The 16,781-nt window shown below is 35.2% G+C and overlaps 4 protein-coding genes across 5 annotated transcripts in view, besides 6 other annotated features; 2 read left to right on the forward strand and 2 right to left on the reverse strand.

Moving 5' to 3' along the window:
* The window catches only part of CG9380 (uncharacterized protein), a 71,691-nt gene extending 55,129 nt beyond the window's left edge, over window positions 1-16,562 (reverse strand). Inside the window, exons 1-2 of the mRNA NM_001274250.1 lie at window positions 16,253-16,562; window positions 4,673-5,078 (exon numbers count right to left, since the gene is read on the reverse strand). The gene's annotated coding sequence lies outside the window, so the exon portion shown is untranslated. The remainder of the gene's footprint in view (window positions 1-4,672; window positions 5,079-16,252) is intronic.
* Window positions 2,266-2,309: a mobile genetic element.
* Window positions 7,711-8,828, forward strand: CG30429 (uncharacterized protein). Its single transcript, NM_166708.3, has 2 exons — window positions 7,711-8,250; window positions 8,309-8,828. The coding sequence occupies exons 1-2, from the start codon at window positions 7,773-7,775 to the stop codon at window positions 8,746-8,748; spliced, it is 918 nt and encodes a 305-aa protein (NP_726512.1). The 5' UTR covers window positions 7,711-7,772; the 3' UTR covers window positions 8,749-8,828.
* On the reverse strand, window positions 10,251-11,560 carry Jhbp10 (Juvenile hormone binding protein 10; the record flags this gene model as incomplete). Its single annotated transcript, NM_001032277.2, has 4 exons — window positions 10,251-10,699; window positions 10,754-10,834; window positions 10,896-11,143; window positions 11,502-11,560. The coding sequence occupies 4 exons, from the start codon at window positions 11,558-11,560 to the stop codon at window positions 10,251-10,253; spliced, it is 837 nt and encodes a 278-aa protein (NP_001027448.1).
* Window positions 12,009-13,760: a mobile genetic element.
* CG30428 (uncharacterized protein) lies at window positions 13,171-15,779 on the forward strand. 2 transcript variants are annotated; one of them, NM_001299951.1, is made up of 4 exons: window positions 13,171-13,414; window positions 14,825-15,005; window positions 15,064-15,322; window positions 15,372-15,779. In NM_001299951.1, the coding sequence occupies exons 2-4, from the start codon at window positions 14,871-14,873 to the stop codon at window positions 15,719-15,721; spliced, it is 744 nt and encodes a 247-aa protein (NP_001286880.1). In that variant the 5' UTR covers window positions 13,171-13,414; window positions 14,825-14,870; the 3' UTR covers window positions 15,722-15,779. The 2 variants fall into 2 exon arrangements, with proteins under 2 accessions (NP_001286880.1, NP_726513.1); NM_166709.4 differs by lacking the exon at window positions 13,171-13,414 and adding an exon at window positions 14,558-14,684.
* Window positions 13,571-13,645: a mobile genetic element.
* Window positions 13,769-14,389: a mobile genetic element.
* Window positions 14,165-14,201: a mobile genetic element.
* Window positions 15,831-15,915: a mobile genetic element.
* Window positions 16,563-16,781: the final 219 nt, after the last annotated feature.

The raw sequence follows: 16,781 nt of genomic DNA on the forward strand, positions 1-16,781 counted from the left end.
AAGCTTCAAGTGATTTAACTTAATTTTTTAGTCGCGTGGCTTTTTTGTAATTGACGGTGGCTTTTTATTAGGAAAGCTCCGGAATGAAAGGATGTGAAAGGGATGGTAAGAAAGAAAATAAGAACTACCCCTGAAATTTCTGAAAAAAGGTCTGTCAAAGGTTTTTTGTCTAGTGGCCGCGGGATCTAGACAAAAAAAAATACAGTAAAAGTCACGAGAGAGGAACTTGGCGAAAAAGAAAAAATCGATGCGGTAATTATACCCATTACTCCTGGAGTAAAGGGTAGGGTTTTAATGTTCGAAATTAAAACTGTACTTTGTTTTTGGTATATTTTTGAAATCGCAGATTTTTTTAAAAAATTATTAAAAGGTCAAAGGGTTTAAGCTTTACTAGAGTGTCACACTCTTTAATTAACAAAATTATAGTTCATTACCATGAAGTCTGTCTAAACAAAGAGGTAGCGCAGCACTTCGAATACAAAATTTTTTTAATTAATCATTTTAAAAAGTGCATGCATTTTGCTTTTTGGTAGTCTTAATAGTCTAACAACATAAATTCCCATTAACCTAACGGTGTTTCATATTAATTTAATTATAAATAACAAACTTTGATCTTACTTTAAAGTAAAAAAAATCAGCGACAGCTGCCCATCACGAAAAACCGACCTTCCATTAGAAAGTCAAATACAACCCTACATTTTATTTGTCTTTCAAATATAATATTACACAATTAACATTAGGTTTAATACCGGCAAGTGCGTAGAAATACGTAGAAGTGGAAGACAGCGTAAGGAATCATGAATGGGTGTGGAACAAGCAACGTTCGCGACAAATACAGAAAGTTACTGGCAACCGTTTTAAGTGCCTGACCGACACAGCCAAAAGTGGCTGGCACAGCCGCCATTTAAAAGGGGACATTGAAAAAAAGGTGCCACCCTCGTATACAGAAAAAAACTGTATACCTATTAAAAATATAAAAGCGAAAACAACAAAAACCGCGCGTGTAAAGCAAGAGTAGAAAATTTGAATGAGCTCGCCAACGACGTCTTCCACTGCGCAGCCTTCGTCAGCGTCGGGGGATAATGTGGAAAATTGTATTTTTCTTCTTGTGCTTTCCCCATGCTTCCTACCTTTTTCAGCCAAGTATCAAGCTCATTTGCAAAGGGTGAATAAACTTAACAGAAACAGCAAAAACATAACAAAAGATTATTTTATCATTTATCCGGGCACAAAGGGTTTATATTATTTGGGCAACTTACCTACTCTATTTTAAACACACCTAATATGTGGGATAATGACGAATACGTTCCTTTAACTATGAAACCTCATAATGTCTCACATATTTTTTTTTGCAATTCCTTAATGTTAGGTCGTCAATAATGCCGTTTCGTCTGCTGCCTTACTTGATTATCCTCCAAACTAAGGGTTGGAGTTCGTTACCACCGCTGTTGATCGATATTTTAATTTTATTTTTCGCAAGTTTCCATTTCTTGGACTTTCATCATAATTTTTGGGCGTTAGAGTGGGCCAGTGACACTGGGTCTATGACTCTAGAATCTGTACGCCTAATGAGGTTAAGTGCAATCGCATTTAACTTGGTTTAATTTACTGTAGCGACTCATGGCAAAATACGTGCTTTTAAATATTGAAGTGGTCTTTGTTCACTACGTACAATAAAAAGCTTTTAGACACTGCCTATAGTGAAACTACCTAAACAATTACGCCTATTATTACGGAGATAAAAACTTAAAAGGTAATGCATAAAAACACGAACACGAAAAATTAAGAAAATAATAAAGAATGTTTTTGTTTTAAAAGGAAAGAACACTAAAAGTACATTGCTATTTCGACTTCCTTCGTGTTCTCCAAACCACATCGAGTAAAAATGTCATAAAATTTGAAAGCAGGCGACAGACAACCTTAGAGGGGATGCGGGGTCAAAAAAGAAGACATATGCCTAGTAAGCAAGGACCTGCAAATTTCTTCGCTAGGGCTTGGTGTGCCCTGTGGACATTCCCTGATACAGACATTTCTTTTAATGCAATTAGGTGAGTGCCCCAAAATTCAAGGAATAATTCAGATTTGACAACGTTTCACTTGACTCAGGCAAATTTTGTTAATGTGTTTTCTTAGTACAAATACACGTATGAATATTTTATAGTTCATAACATTAAACATGGTTTTGCGATAGAAATTAATGAAAAGAAATTTGGGTGCTTATCAATGTCAAATCAAATATAAACAAACTATTTTGAAATTTTATTTGAACGGTATAGTCGAGTTTCTCGTCAATCAGATACCCGCTATTCGCCAAATTTTTGTCTTATCAATGGAAATTTGAACAATAAAACAAAAGATAAAGAATGTATAGAAAACCCTTCCTTCATCATATTAAATTTTTTACGTTTACATTTTTTCAAACGAATCTAATCTCTAATCTGCGAGTATCGGGTATAATCGGCCGAAGTTAATTTATTTTAATTTGTTAGTTGTCGCTTCTCATAAAAAACATTACTCAAATTAAATGTTAGGTGTTTTTAAAGTCGACGCGGTAATTAGGCACCACAGGTGGACACAAAAAATATTTGTTTCTAAAGTAATGTTTTCTATATTAAAGGTTGCCCGTATGTTTATATATTTATTATTTTTTTATTATAATTACACAATTAGATTATCTATTTATATAACTTTAAAAAGCTACTTGTAGTGACTTCGAGTAAAGACTTCCCTTTTGTTAAATTCCGTTTTGCCTTAGAAAGTGAGTCGGATAAGCCAAACGTATGTATGTATATGAGCTTGGCCAAAAATTTCTCATAAATATATCTTATTTGAAATAAAGGCACATCGCGATAAAGTTGGAAAAAATACGATACAAATACGCCAAAGTTTGACCAATAGAAATTTGTTGATTTCCATGGCGAATATGTATGTTTCCAGACCGAAGATAAATGGCAATGGAATTAATTAAGTTGTTAATTTCCTATTAGACACTATTTACTTTGCACGTAACAATCAGAAACAACACAAATAAGTAAGAGCTTAGGATGCAGTGTAAGGCACCCTGACAGCACTTGACAAAATTATGTGCCTAGTGGCCACATTTAACCTTTCAGCGTGGTGAAACAGAAACAAAAAAACACCCAAACACAAACGCTTAAGGCGAGGGCACAGCCCTTCGGTATAGCACTCCCTCCTACTTCAATTCTGGCTTGAACTTTAGCTCTCTTTTTCCGTTCAGTCGTCACATATGCGTATGTGGCCACAGAAGCGGCACGCGTAAGCATTTAGTGCGGACTTCCCCGTCTTACTTCCGAGCCAATATACATGTGTATGTGTGTTATATTTGCATAAAAATCTTACACAGAAATCGTTGCTTTTCACCTTCTGCGACCGCACATACGCTTCACCCCCAAAACACTAAAGGATTCGCATGACCTCCCTCCAAAGCATACAAGTTATCCAGCCCCTCCTCGACTCGTTTCTCATCGATAATAGACCGTAATAAATGTCATGTTTTTTATGATACGTCTGGGCTACTCCTTTCAGTGCTTTGAATTACGATTGTAGTTTGTGCTAAGAAGGGGTAGGGGGCATCCATGGCAATTCTCGACTTTTGGCTGGAAAAAGAACTTAAAAGTATACCAAATTGTATTTAAATGTAAAAAACAACGAACTTCTTCTTCAGGTACCATATATAATCAAGCTAATCCTGCTTTGATATGTTTCACTATTTCAAGCTATGTGCAGTTTCTTCCTATTTTTTGACCAAAGCCGCTATGAACCTTAAACTTGTGACTTATACTTAACAAAAAATATATGAAAAATAGCTGGGAGATACAGCGGACCGCAGGGGTCTGAGTGGTTCTAAGGAGAGGGAGTGAAAAACCTTTGTTTTAAACATTTTTAAAGGCCTTACTTTCTTGCACGGGCCGTTTTCGTTCCCTTTTTCATTCCACTTAGCGAGTCACCTCCTTCATTATTTCTGCCGCTTCTTGTTGTTGTTTTTTGTGCCGCTTTTGCTAGCCTACGTGCTCTTTGCTTAATTTTAAACACCCCCTCATTTGCATAAATGAATTATTTTCAACCCCAAAGAAGCACCAACAAAAAATTAAGATTGAAATAAGGAGAAGGCAAGGAAATGAAAATGAGAATCAAAATGAAAAGCAAGGCAAGAAATTGCTGTGCATGCGCAAATTTTTGAAGTGCAAAGCGCTTTTATGGAGTAATCGTGGAGAGGTCGGGGAGAATTAGGCTGAATGACACTTAGAAGTAAACTTAATGAACAACTGGCCAAGACAAGAGTTCAGGTCATAAAAAGCCCAAAGGAAAATAAAAAAGTTGATAAATTTGAGTATTCCCTGCATTCGTTGCTATTCTTCTGATAACCGTTAAACGAAAACAATTAAAAATGTCAGTTAAAAGGAAAAAGGATACACAAAGGGCATAAACCTAGTAAAGACCAGGTGTATATGTGTCCTTTGGAATTGCCTCTCCCCATTAGTTTCATGGCATGAAATGACACAATTTCAATTTCAGTTTCCATTTTTTAACAAGGAAGTGGACTCATATTCCCTTTCTCAAAACGAAAGGCAACACCGTAGTGCAACTGCACACGTCAGATCCCAGCCTTTGATTGACCTGAGTATCACCCCCGCAATGAATGGGTACTTGCCAGATTGTCCGTTTTTCTCCTTTTCTTTTCCTTGCATCTCTCATTTTTTGCAGTATTTGTTTGTTTAGCAGCCAAATGTCAAGCGGGCGTTGGTTTTATTTTTTCCATCCGCTTCATTGTGATCCTTTGATCCACAGTTGCAATTCATTTGGTCCCGTTCAAGAGTTAAGTCTATTGTAAAGAAGAGGGTACATCGCTGTCTGTTCCAGTAATGCTCTAAATGAGCGTAAAATATTAGGCAAGATTGAGTTAGGGCCACATTGAGGTCTTAAATGGCTACCTAACTGTCGAACCAAGCCTTTAATCAATCATTTCGGTGCTGTCTCTCCTCCGAGAATAGAGATTTATCTTTTTGTGGGCTTCTCAAAGACATTTAAAATGGTAATTGTAATTTTGTGTTTTGGGCCTGTAGATTAAAACTTATTAATAAATAAAGAAGAATAACTGAGTGTTAATATCGAGCTTTTATAAGCCCAATAAAAAAATATTTTATTGTGAAACACATAGCAATTTCGATTTATTATTATGTACAAATATTACGGCACTATACTTGATTTGAGTTGTTACTGCTAGCCTTTGTTCAAGAGCAGTCTATTGTGAGTCTCCGAAATTTTTCGCAGCTCGGGTCAAGATTTCAGATTAAATAAGCAGGACCGGGCAATCAATTTTATTCGTTTTACTATTTAAGCTAGTCTATATCAACACATTATAGATGTATATTATCTCTGCTTCACAAAAATTCTTTTGACAAATAAACTTTCATCAAGGCATGGATAAAACTTGGATCAAAACCCAAGACAAGTGGGCAGAGCGGAATAAAAAAATAAGTCCTTTTTCGACAGCTGCTTTGAATACCAGGCAGTATTTATTTGATTTGAGGTCGCGACTCCAAAAAAAGTTCATTAAAATTATGGCCTCTAATTTTTGAACTGGCCCCCAGAAAAGAGGAGAGAGGGATATGATAAGTACCATAGACCCCAACTTTGCCTTTCTGGTCGTTTGCTTTTGAAAATAATCATTGGACTGTTAATTTGTTTCAAGCTAAAATTTTTGTTGGCGCTCGTTTTCTGTTTTTCTTTCCAGTTGAAGAATCTTTAGCGCATACAAATCAAAGAAACTCAACTTTTGACTACCCCCACCAACGACAAAATAATTCGTAAATAAAATGTTTACATTTTTCAAATTTAAAATACTCCCTACGTTGGTGGTTATAGTGGGTGTGGCAGTAGTGGTTCGCACCCTTAATTACGAAAAAGGGGTTAATTAGGTGGTGACCTCTTATTGGGTGTTTGGCCACTGCCCACTAGGCATAGGTTGGATAAAAGGGTTAAATTAAAACAAAAAGCTTTCTACCCCGATGTCTAGCGCAATAATCGAGAAAACAACCCTACACAAATTATATGCATTTTATGCCGTCGGACCTACATAACTCTTTCATACACTTTGTTTGATGGCTATAAATGAACATCCCTCATGATTTAGACAATGTCACGCAGATAAGAGATGTGTTCCAAAGAACCAGATCGAATTGGGGAAAGATATACAGTCCGTTTCATCTTTCGGAGCCCTAAAGCAGGTTTTAAATGGTTATTTCGGTTATTCTTCTGATTTTTTATTAACTAATGTTGTGGGTCCTTGCAGAGTTTACAATTTTCTATTTAAACTACATTAAGAACGACCCCGCGATGCTTTTTAATTATAGATGATATTTTAACAATTAAATTGTCTATTGCTTAATAAATATAGAATGTTTCGCTTTTTAGTTGCTTTAAAAGGAGCACCCGTTTATTCAATAAAACCGATGTAACTTGTATGGATATGTATGGGCAAAGCAATTAAAATTTTCCATTTCACTCAACCGAAAACCAAAAAGTTTTATTTGTTTGAGTTATATATTTTTCTTTTGTGTTGATGATTTCTTTATTTGAAGTTTATCAATACAAGGGAATGAAAGACGACATAGAAAACCAAATGATTGCCTTGACTGGAATTTTCGCTACAAAAAAATAAGCACCAAACAACTTAATTAAGCTTATCATATACATACATTCCAAGCACAAGCTGTCGAACAGGAAGAAAAATTAAAGCGCCTGTCACTTGCAATTATTTAGCCCGTAGGTCGATTTCGATTCTGTTGCTCCCAAAAGAGGAGAACTCAACCGCTTCAATAAACTGCACGGAAAGCAATAGCATTTTTCTTTTGATTAATAATAGTCTAAGAAATAATTTTAACAACTTGGCATATATGAATGTCAGTCCTCAAGAAAGCCCTATACATTTGTGAACCATCATGTTGAAGTGAAATATGTTTGGTTTAATAGTTTAAAACAATATTATTTTTTATATTATTTTTGTATACCGAAAAACAACATTTTATGACTGTTCATACGGCAGATATATGATATTTTTATCAAACTAAAACTGAAATTATATTTAGTTTAAAAGCTGATTATGCCGCAGCATAACACTTTTTTATGAAAAACAGCGAATATGTGTGTTTTTCTATTATTCCAATGGCAGCTTAAAGTTTTGTTTTGTTATAGCATATACAAAAGTTTATAAATCGTACAAACTAAGAATAAATTTTAGGTATTCTAAAATTCTACATCTACAGAAAACTTAAAAGTTGACAAAGTCCCAAAAGGTTGATTTTAATATAATTTTATTTTCTAAGTCATAGTATTTTATAGTATTTAAACCCTCAGTAAATCAGTTTACATTCATCAAAAACTTTAAGTGTCACAAAAAGGAAACCCATTCGATATCCACAATTTGTACACAATCATTTTCCTTTTCGTTTTCCAGTCATAATAATATGATAACGGTTTATTCACACGCAAATCCTAAACATAAATCTTACCCTGAAATGTATTGTAAAGTGCTTCAGAAAAACCTGTAAGTTGTATTCCAGCCGTTTGGTGTTTTCTGCCCATTTGTTAAGTTGCTCAAGGGTCGAGTTACTGAGAAAGATAAGTCAAGTCTTCGCCAACATCACATTTCTTTCAGTATCAATTTAATCAATTTTCAATTGTCATGCATATACAAACTCTCACATTAGCATATCTTTAAGCGTCCAGGTCAAAGTTTTTATTTTGAAAGTATGAGTACCTGCCTGGAACGATTTTTCTGTCCCAACAAACCTGTCTGCAGCTCGGGCAGAAGAGCCACTTTCTATTATCCTGGAGGTGGGTCCTACTCTGGCTACTGGTTATGCAACAAACACCAGGGCTGGGGCGTCAAAAAGACGGCAAAGAGAACTTGCCAGTACTTTTATGGTAAAAAACATCCTGAAGGCCAGCTCATTTATGAGGGAGACTGGGTAATGAACAAACGGCAGGGAGTCGGATCAATGCTACGCAAACGCGGAACTGAGGTACAGCTGATATATTCGGGAAGATGGTACGATGACATGAAATGTGGAGAAGGTAAGCAATTTTATTCAGACGGTTGTGTCTACTTTGGAAAATGGATAAAAAATCGACGGCACGGTTTGGGCATCCAGTGGTACAACGATGGGAATATTTATGCGGGCGAATGGGAAACAGATTTCCGGCATGGACTTGGGGTAATGTTTTACGGTTCGTAGATAATAATTGTTAATATAACTTTCCCAACTAACATTTTAATTTAAACCAGCTAATGGAAACCGGTACGAAGGACACTTTGCACGCGGATATAAAAATGGTGAGGGTGTTTTCTATCATATGCACACGGGACAAATTCAGAAAGGGATGTGGGAAAATGATAATTTAAAGACGTCAGTGGTACAGGATGAACCAAAAATCCGTTGTAATGCTGTAATAACATCGTATCCGATTCCACGAAACTATCTTAAGTACCCCAACGAAATAATGCGAGACCTTTTTCAAAGGCACAAAGATTTTAGCAATAAGCCCCATCGTAGATTCAATGACAGGGTCAGTCTTGCCTTTATTCACCATCACCGACAGTACGCCTCCTGCGAAGAGCGCTTCGCTTCACCAACAATTGTAGACCTCTACCCCAGAGCTGAGTTTGGATGCACTTGCGACTGCGAAAATGTTGCCAGAAACGAAACCAATATTAGTCAGATATAACTATTTGACCGTAAACTTTTCAAAGTTAATTTTTATAATTTGGCAAAATCAATATTAAAGAAAAAATTAGATGTGATAACAATTTGTAATATTATTATTAATATTGGTATATTTGCTGTTCATGTATGAACATATAAAAAGCAGTAAGCTCCTTACATAAATTGCTTATTCATTTTTAAAATGTTATTTACTTGCTTTATATAAATTAGCTTTTTCCCTTTCTTTTACTAAACAGGAACTTAAGCCGCCAGAGAGCCTTTTTCGAATGGTAGCAAAAATACCTGTGTATCCCATCACCCCCATTCATTCCAACAAAACAGACTTGCCACGCCCCAGATGAACCACCCTCCCTCCCACAGTCCCCAAAAAATACACCCACGTTTTCTACTTAATGATAAAAGAAAGGACATTAACGGGCCTCGGAGCATCTCAACGTTTTTGAGCGGCTTTCAAGTGAAAAGCAAAGAATTAAAAAAAAAAATTAGCAAGAAAAAGGTCGAAAAAAAGAAGTGAAAAAAGCAACAACAAATGGGTACTCGCACAATGAAAGAAAAGAAAAAGATTTCAAACCACCTCCCAGCGCACGCTCTACGTAATGCTTCTCTTGCAAGCTCTCCATTTATCAAGTTCCTTTTATTTTGTTGCGCGGGCGTAGTTAAAAATTAATAAATGAAATTAATGCCGACGACACTTTGCAAGGCATTGGTCAGTACGGAAGTGGAAGATGTAGCCAAGGTTTTTTTGGCTTCCCTCTGTTTACATCAAAAACATTTTCATTTGAAATATTAAGCACCTAAAAGTCGATAATGCTTTTTCTTGCCAGTGACAGCTGCGTCACATGAATTTAATTATAGCCAGCTGAATATCACCAGGGCAGCAACACTTTTTGGCAACCCAAGGTCCATCCAACGCAATTAACTGCCCTCCTCCCTATAACGGAAGTAAAAACTTTTAAGGGAAAAATCTCGGTAAATTCATCTTTGTCGTGACCGGTGATTAATCAAAAGCAAGAGAAGCACAGCAAATAGTACAGCGCACCCAGCTCAAGGTGTATTGCTGGGACTCTATCTTATGTGTGCCTCTCTAAGCTGTCCCCATGGTGCAGTTAGATGTGAATTTACATTTTAAAAAGTTCGAGCCTGTTATGAAAATTTAAAAACCGACTGGGAACAGGATCTAAAAGTTGTTCATAGCCCTGACCATATTATTTCATAATTTCACAAAAATGTTGTATTTTTTAAATTTCACCTGACAATGAAATAGTTGATACACTTTTAAAATTTACATTTTAAAAAGTTTGAGCTTGATATGTAAATTCAAAAACAGATATAAACTTTTTCATAGAGCTGACCATATTATTTCATAATTTCACAAAAATGTTGTCTTTTTTATAATTTCATCTAACAAAGAAATAGTTGATACAATTTTGAATGCACATTATAATTATGAATATTTTTTTAGCAGTGTTGTTATATCTAATATTGAACTAGAAATTATTTTTTTTAATTCAAATCAATTTTAAAAGGACACTTTATGTAAAATACTTCCTTTGGGATTTTGAACTTGAAAGAGGGGGGCTCAAATAGTGCTGGACTGACTCCCGATAATGGTAATCTGGGCGGGTGTGTAATCGGACTGACAAACGTCTTTCCAGGAGGGAACATCTCATCGAATGTGGCACTGGCAAGGATTTTATCTGCCACATCTAAAAAATGTTTAGAAAGACCGTGCTCCAGGCTTGGCGCAATGTCTTTCAGATATAATTCTTGATTGTTGTTAATAAGACTATTTCCTACGTCTCCCAAAAATCTATCGCCGCTAAACAGGTTTGCCAGCTTTAATTTAAAATCCTTAAAATCAATCAGTGTGGTCATCTTGCTGAATTTCACATAGTCTTTGCCATTTCGAAGATACCGAGACCCACGAATTTTAACGAATGCTTTTGCGTTTTCTGATATAAATCAAATGAGTTGTGTTTTAGTTTTTATGTTAAGTTAAAACCTACCGCAATATCCCTGCATGTTTCCCTTTCCTTTTATGTCTGGGAGTAGCAAATTCAGATGCAGCGAGTACTTCCCTGTATAGTCTAAGCTACATTTTAACAATGATTATACTCAAGTACATAAGACGTTCAATGACAAAGTTGCTCCCTCCGTTGGCTTCAAGATCTTTGAAAACAGCTTGAAATTGGCTGCTTAGTTTCAGTTCAATATTATCTAAGGACAACGGTTCTAATGGGGATGTTGGGAATCCATCCCCCAAGTTGCCATGCACTAGTAAAGGCCTTATTTGATACGCAGCGTTTATAATACAGCGCTCCAAAAGAGGTTCATTGCGGGCGCATGGTGTTATTGTGAACGCTAACAGAAAAATATTTATAGGGAATAAAAAATTACTATTTGAGGTGCAATGCAATTAGAGACGTTATTAAAAACCGTTACAAAATAATCCCTTGCACTTGGTGCAATTGGATACTTACGCAGCTTTGCAATAATTAAAGGACACTGCAACAATAGCCACACCAGCAATAATACGAAGCTCTCAAAACACCTATAGTAAATAATTTCTAGAGCGGTTTTATACAATGTTTTTGATTTGAATGAACTGTAGTTGTTGCAGACAAGCGCTTTACTATCGATTCGATAGGCAGTAGATCGTGCTTTTGATTGAATTAAGCGTGGTTAGCTAAAGTCTCTCCCTCTCTCGCAACATTTTCGTAGCAATAAACGAGCAGCTTACACTTACAAATTCACAAGACAACGATAACGCAGTTGCCCACTGACGCCACTCGGGGGCACGTGAGTTGTCGCATTGCACGTTAAGTTAAATTTATGTGGTTTAAAGTGAATTAAAACAATGCCGAATTCACGGCTTTAACATTGAATAACAAATGCAACCAAATCAGCTACGAAAATTTAAATAATAAATTTATCTGCATTCTCCAAGGGCCAACATCGTCGCAACAGTTATAATGTATGCGTAAGGATAAGACAAAACTAGATTGGGGATAACATCAACACCAATCAGGAAACACAAAATGTTTATTTTTTTGCAATGCAAATTTGAGATTTATTAACGAAGCAAGCTAAACATAAAATAAACATTATACTTTGGTCACCATTTTACCAGCAACTTATTGTAAAATATGTAACCATCGCGAATGCTGTCACCAAAAGTAATCATTAAAATTTTATAGACTGTATAAATTGAAATTTAAGATAAATTTAAATTATTTAAAAAATCTATATATAACAAGAGATTCCAGTTCCCTGACTATCATATACCCGTTAATCAGCTAGTGGTAGTGCCAAGGAGAAATTTTCACAGTTTTCTGGCATCACGATAGAAATTATAAATAAATACTAAGACAAAAAAAATTTAATATTTCAAAGGTTTGTGAGCTTTGAAAAAGGTTCTTTGGCCTCGATAGATATTTACAAAATTTATAAAAAATCAACACATTTTTCAAAAGTGTGAGCGTGGCACACTTTGTGGGTGTTAGAGTGGAGGTGGCAACATGGGTAAAAAAAACATGCACTGCGTCTACGCCTCTACCCAAATTTTACTCTACGAGTAATGGGTATAAAAATAACTGTACCGAAAATTATCTTTAAAAATTCTCTTCTCGTGGAAAGTTTTGGAATAATTATTGAGAAAATATTAACATATTGAGTTATTAAATCATAAAAAAAAAACTAGATCCATAACAAGGAATGATTTAAATATATTCCCGCCGTATATAGATCAATGATAAATACATACACAATATATACAGACGAGGTTAATTATCTTTAAAAATTCTCTTCTAGTGGAAATTATTGAGAAAATATTAACATATTGAGTTATGAAAGCATAAAAAAAAACTAGATTACATAACAAGGAATGATTCAAATATATTCCCGCCGTATATAGTTCAATGATAAATACATACACAATATACACAGACGAGGTTAATTTAAAACCAACCAAGTCTCAGGATTTATTACCATTAGTATACTAGTATACCCTTTTACTCTACGAGTAATAGGTATAAAAAAAACTCCACCGAAAATTATCTTTGAAAATTCTCTTCTAGTGGAAAGTTTTGATATAATTATTGAAAAAATAATAACTCATAACTCAATAGAGTTATGAAATCTAAAAAAAAACTAGATTACATAACAAGGAATGATTCAAATATATTTGAACTCCGCGCCGATATACAATATATACAGACGAGGTTAATTTAAAACCAACCAGGTCTCAGGATTTATTACATTTTTTTTTATTTTTCCCGTTTTGCAGAAAATAGAAACACATCAAATTTGTAACGAATTACATTGGATGTGTGTAATAAAAAGCCATAACAGCTGTCGAAATGAAACTTCTTTCTTCCATCAATAGGCTTTCACACCGCATTTTGGCCTAATTAAGTTTTCAAGTGCAATAAAATGATGGCCGGACTGTGCAACTCAAAAGTTCGAAGGTGCTAGAAGAAAAACCAACGGGGAGGAAAACGTCCCATTACGTGCGGGCATCAAATTTGTGCTGAAGTACATAAAACACAACTTAAAAACTTAAATGGATTTACCACAACATGACGAGAATCAGAAATGTAGATAAGGATGATGAACAATATACAAGGGCACGTGTACCAAGTTGAGTAAAATACTCATTCATTTCCAAGGTAGTATTTACATATAACCTATATTTTTAACATATATGATGATAAGATATATTGATATGGAAAGAATAATTTTAATAATACCCATTGCTCCGCGGAGGAAACTTCTTGCACTTCCCACAGAGAAGTAAATGCTATCAATTTATATATTTATCAAGTTATATATTTTGTATCAAGATCAAAAGCCGAGACGATCTGGACGTGTCCGTCCCTATGAACGTCGAGATCTCAAGATCTCAAGATCAATAATATATGTATATACAATACTTTATATGGTCGGAAAAGCTTCCTTCTGCCTGTTACATACTTTTCAACGAATCTAGTATACACTTTTACCCTACGAGTAACGACTATAACAAGAGAGAACGATGTAATCGAGACCACCGACTATTCATTCCCGTTACACAGCTAGTGGAAGTCCTAACGACAAATTTCATAATTTTTCTTAAATACCGGTAGAAAGTGGGTAAAAAATAAAAATAAATTGAAAATGTGGGCGTGACAGTTTAAGGCGGGTTGTGGGCGTTAGAAGCGAAGTGGTCAAAATTTTTTCGTATAATATTTTTATTTTTTAAAAGTGTGGGCTTAGCACTTTTGGGCGGTTTGTTTTTCGTATACCGATACGACTAATAATAATACGAAAAATATCCAAACATTTTTTTATAGTGTGAGCGGCGGTCAAATCGATAGATATTTACAAAATTTATAAAAAAAAATCAAATAATTATTCACAAGTGTAAGCGTGAGTATAACCAAAGACACTAGAATAATTCTAGTCTTTGGTATAACTCTGGAATCTGCAACCCTAATCTTGGATAGCTTTTATAGTGTGTAGAATCGAGGTGTTCATACAGACAAGCGGGTAAAGAGAGCGACTCTTCTAGGGATCCTGATCAAGAATATATATGCTTATAGCGTCGGAAACTCTTTTTTTTTTACCAGTATCTTCTTTTCAACCAATATCGAGAAACGGGTATAAAAAGATTTATGATTTGGGTTTCAAGGCCTCTACGTAAAATCAGTTTCATAAGTAAAACATTAACTTAATTCTACATGGTTTGAGTCTTTTTTTGTAAAATGGTTCAAGTCCACGCAATACTTAAATTTCGGTATCTTAAACACATTTTAGTGGTATTTTTGTATTGTCAAAGAGAAAGCCACACCGGCTTTACACAACAAAAAATAAAGAATATAAGATAAAAATAGAATAAGTTTGTTATCGTCTAAAATAAGAAAAGACATTATTTGTCTGAAAGTAAAATCCCGGTGAAATGTTAGTAGCTCAACTGCGAAAAGCTTTTATGCGAAAATCGAAGAAATCTGCCGTGTTGAGACTTGAATTCATAATAATTTGAAGGGGAACCATTTCTAAAACAACGAGGTTAATTATTTTGTGGTTTTTGATTGTTTCAGGGGTAAGCACAGAACAGCCCAACAGGATGCAATCTTCGTAGCATTCATGGAACGACATCCAATCATCTCTAAAAATTATCTTAAAGGCGACAAGCAAGCGGCGGAGGCAGCGTGGAAAAGATTGTCAAATGAGCTAAATAGTGTCGGTCCCCCTGTCAAGGAGGCCAGCGAATGGAAACGGGTAGGTACTATACAAAAGAACATGGAACTAGCTACCACCTTAGGAACGATTTTAACAGGTTTGGAAAGACTGGAAAAGTTGCATTCGAAAAAAAATTACTAATAATCGGCTAGAGAACTCTAAGGCTACTGGTAAAGGATCGCTATACCAAGATACTCTTACTCCCCTGGAGGATGCAGTTGCTGTAATCTGCGACCTGTACGATATGGCAGACACCATCGCCGAGGGCTGCCCCAAGGATCAAACTGAAATGGCCCACGGAGTTTCTTTGAAATTCATAAAAACTGACCAAGACGATTCCAGGGTGAAAGATAATCGTAAGGAAGCGTAAAAATAAATTCTTTTTTTATCACCAATATTTTTCAGAATACTATAAGGATGAAGATTGCTCTATCAATATTAGACGTTTTGGTGGTCAGTTAGAGCATAGCGCTAACACTTCACAGACTACCTCTAAAAAACGAAAGCGGTTTAAAGAAACTGCTTTAGAAATTGAACAGGAACGTTCTGTTCCGGTCCTCTTGGGTATAGCAAGGGAGCTGAGTGACTTAAATAGACAATCCCGCTTAAACGCCCAGCGAACTAAAGCTAACACGGAAGCATTATTGGCTTTGAGTACGCAGATAGCCGATTTAATGCAGCAGCAGTTAAAAGAGCGTAAGCGTCTTAACGCCATAATAGAGAAATTTGTACTTAAAATGGAATCCTCAGATTAGAGCCAATATAAAAACTCCACATTATGGATTACAATTAATCATAAATATCCTATATTTCAATCCTGTATTTCCTTATCAGCTTTAACAATATAAGTAATAACCAAAACGAGAGTTCCCCAACGATCAAATACCTGTTACTCAGCTAGTGCGAATGGGAACGCGAAATTTCGTAACTTTTCTGCGATATCGTAGATGTTGGGGAATAAAATTAAAAAATTAACAATTGTTCAAAAGTGTGGGCGTGACCGGTTTGATCGTTGTGTAGGTAAGAGGAGGGGCGTGGCCACAGAGTTTTTGGAATACAGATACAAATTGGCAACAGAAGTTGTTTTAGAAATTTCTTTAAAAAAAAATACGGGAATATTTTGTTTGTAAATTTTAGTATTAATTGTCACTTTATTGAATATTTGAAAATTTGTTAGATTAATTTTTTGGTTGTTTTTGTATGGTTTTATTCAATCACAGTTCAAGAAAGATTTCCAAAAGGATAATGTTCAAAAACACAATTTAAAATAATCTATAATCACTTACATTTAAATAATGATTAAAGAATTTCACCAAAATATATATGTCAAGCACGTACGCGTCGTTAAAGGCTTGCAATACTTTTACACCGAAAAGTACAGAGAACAGAACGCACACACTTTCAATCCAATTAATTCCTAAAAGAACCGCAAGCAAGAAACAGCAAAAAAGATCAACGAGATTAAATAGGCATTCCGCCAAAAAACTTGTGTTTAACACGGCGCGGAGTTCGCGCTTCTTATATTTCCTGAAAAAAAAACGGAGCTCAGCGCGCACACTTCCGCCCCATCAAGAACCGAATATCAACTAAAAGCCTATCACCTAGACTAAGTTCTACTTCACATAGAGACTACAACGATCTGTGCCCAAAAGCAATCAAAGGAAAACACACAAACAGACAATAGAAAACGTCATCTCTCTTTTATACACCGGAAAAAACAAAACGATTATTGTTATATAAAAAAACCTAACAAATTTATAGATAATCAATATTTCCATAATATAAATTTCCTAGTTACTAGATAATACATTTTCT

The sequence above is a fragment of the Drosophila melanogaster genome, chromosome 2R (genome assembly GCF_000001215.4).
Source record: "Drosophila melanogaster chromosome 2R".
NCBI classification, from domain to species: domain Eukaryota; kingdom Metazoa; phylum Arthropoda; class Insecta; order Diptera; family Drosophilidae; genus Drosophila; species Drosophila melanogaster.

Excerpts from the sequence above, each read along its gene's own strand:
- CG30429 (NM_166708.3), top strand. The coding sequence starts at position 7,773 with ATGAGTACCTGCCTGGAACGATTTTTCTGTCCCAACAAACCTGTCTGC. Across the intron at positions 8,251-8,308 it reads ACTTGGGGTAATGTTTTACG|CTAATGGAAACCGGTACGAA; the intron begins GTTCGTAGATAA and ends AATTTAAACCAG.
- CG30428 (NM_166709.4), top strand. Across the intron at positions 15,006-15,063 it reads AGGCCAGCGAATGGAAACGG|GTTTGGAAAGACTGGAAAAG; the intron begins GTAGGTACTATA and ends CGATTTTAACAG. Across the intron at positions 15,323-15,371 it reads TTCCAGGGTGAAAGATAATC|AATACTATAAGGATGAAGAT; the intron begins GTAAGGAAGCGT and ends AATATTTTTCAG.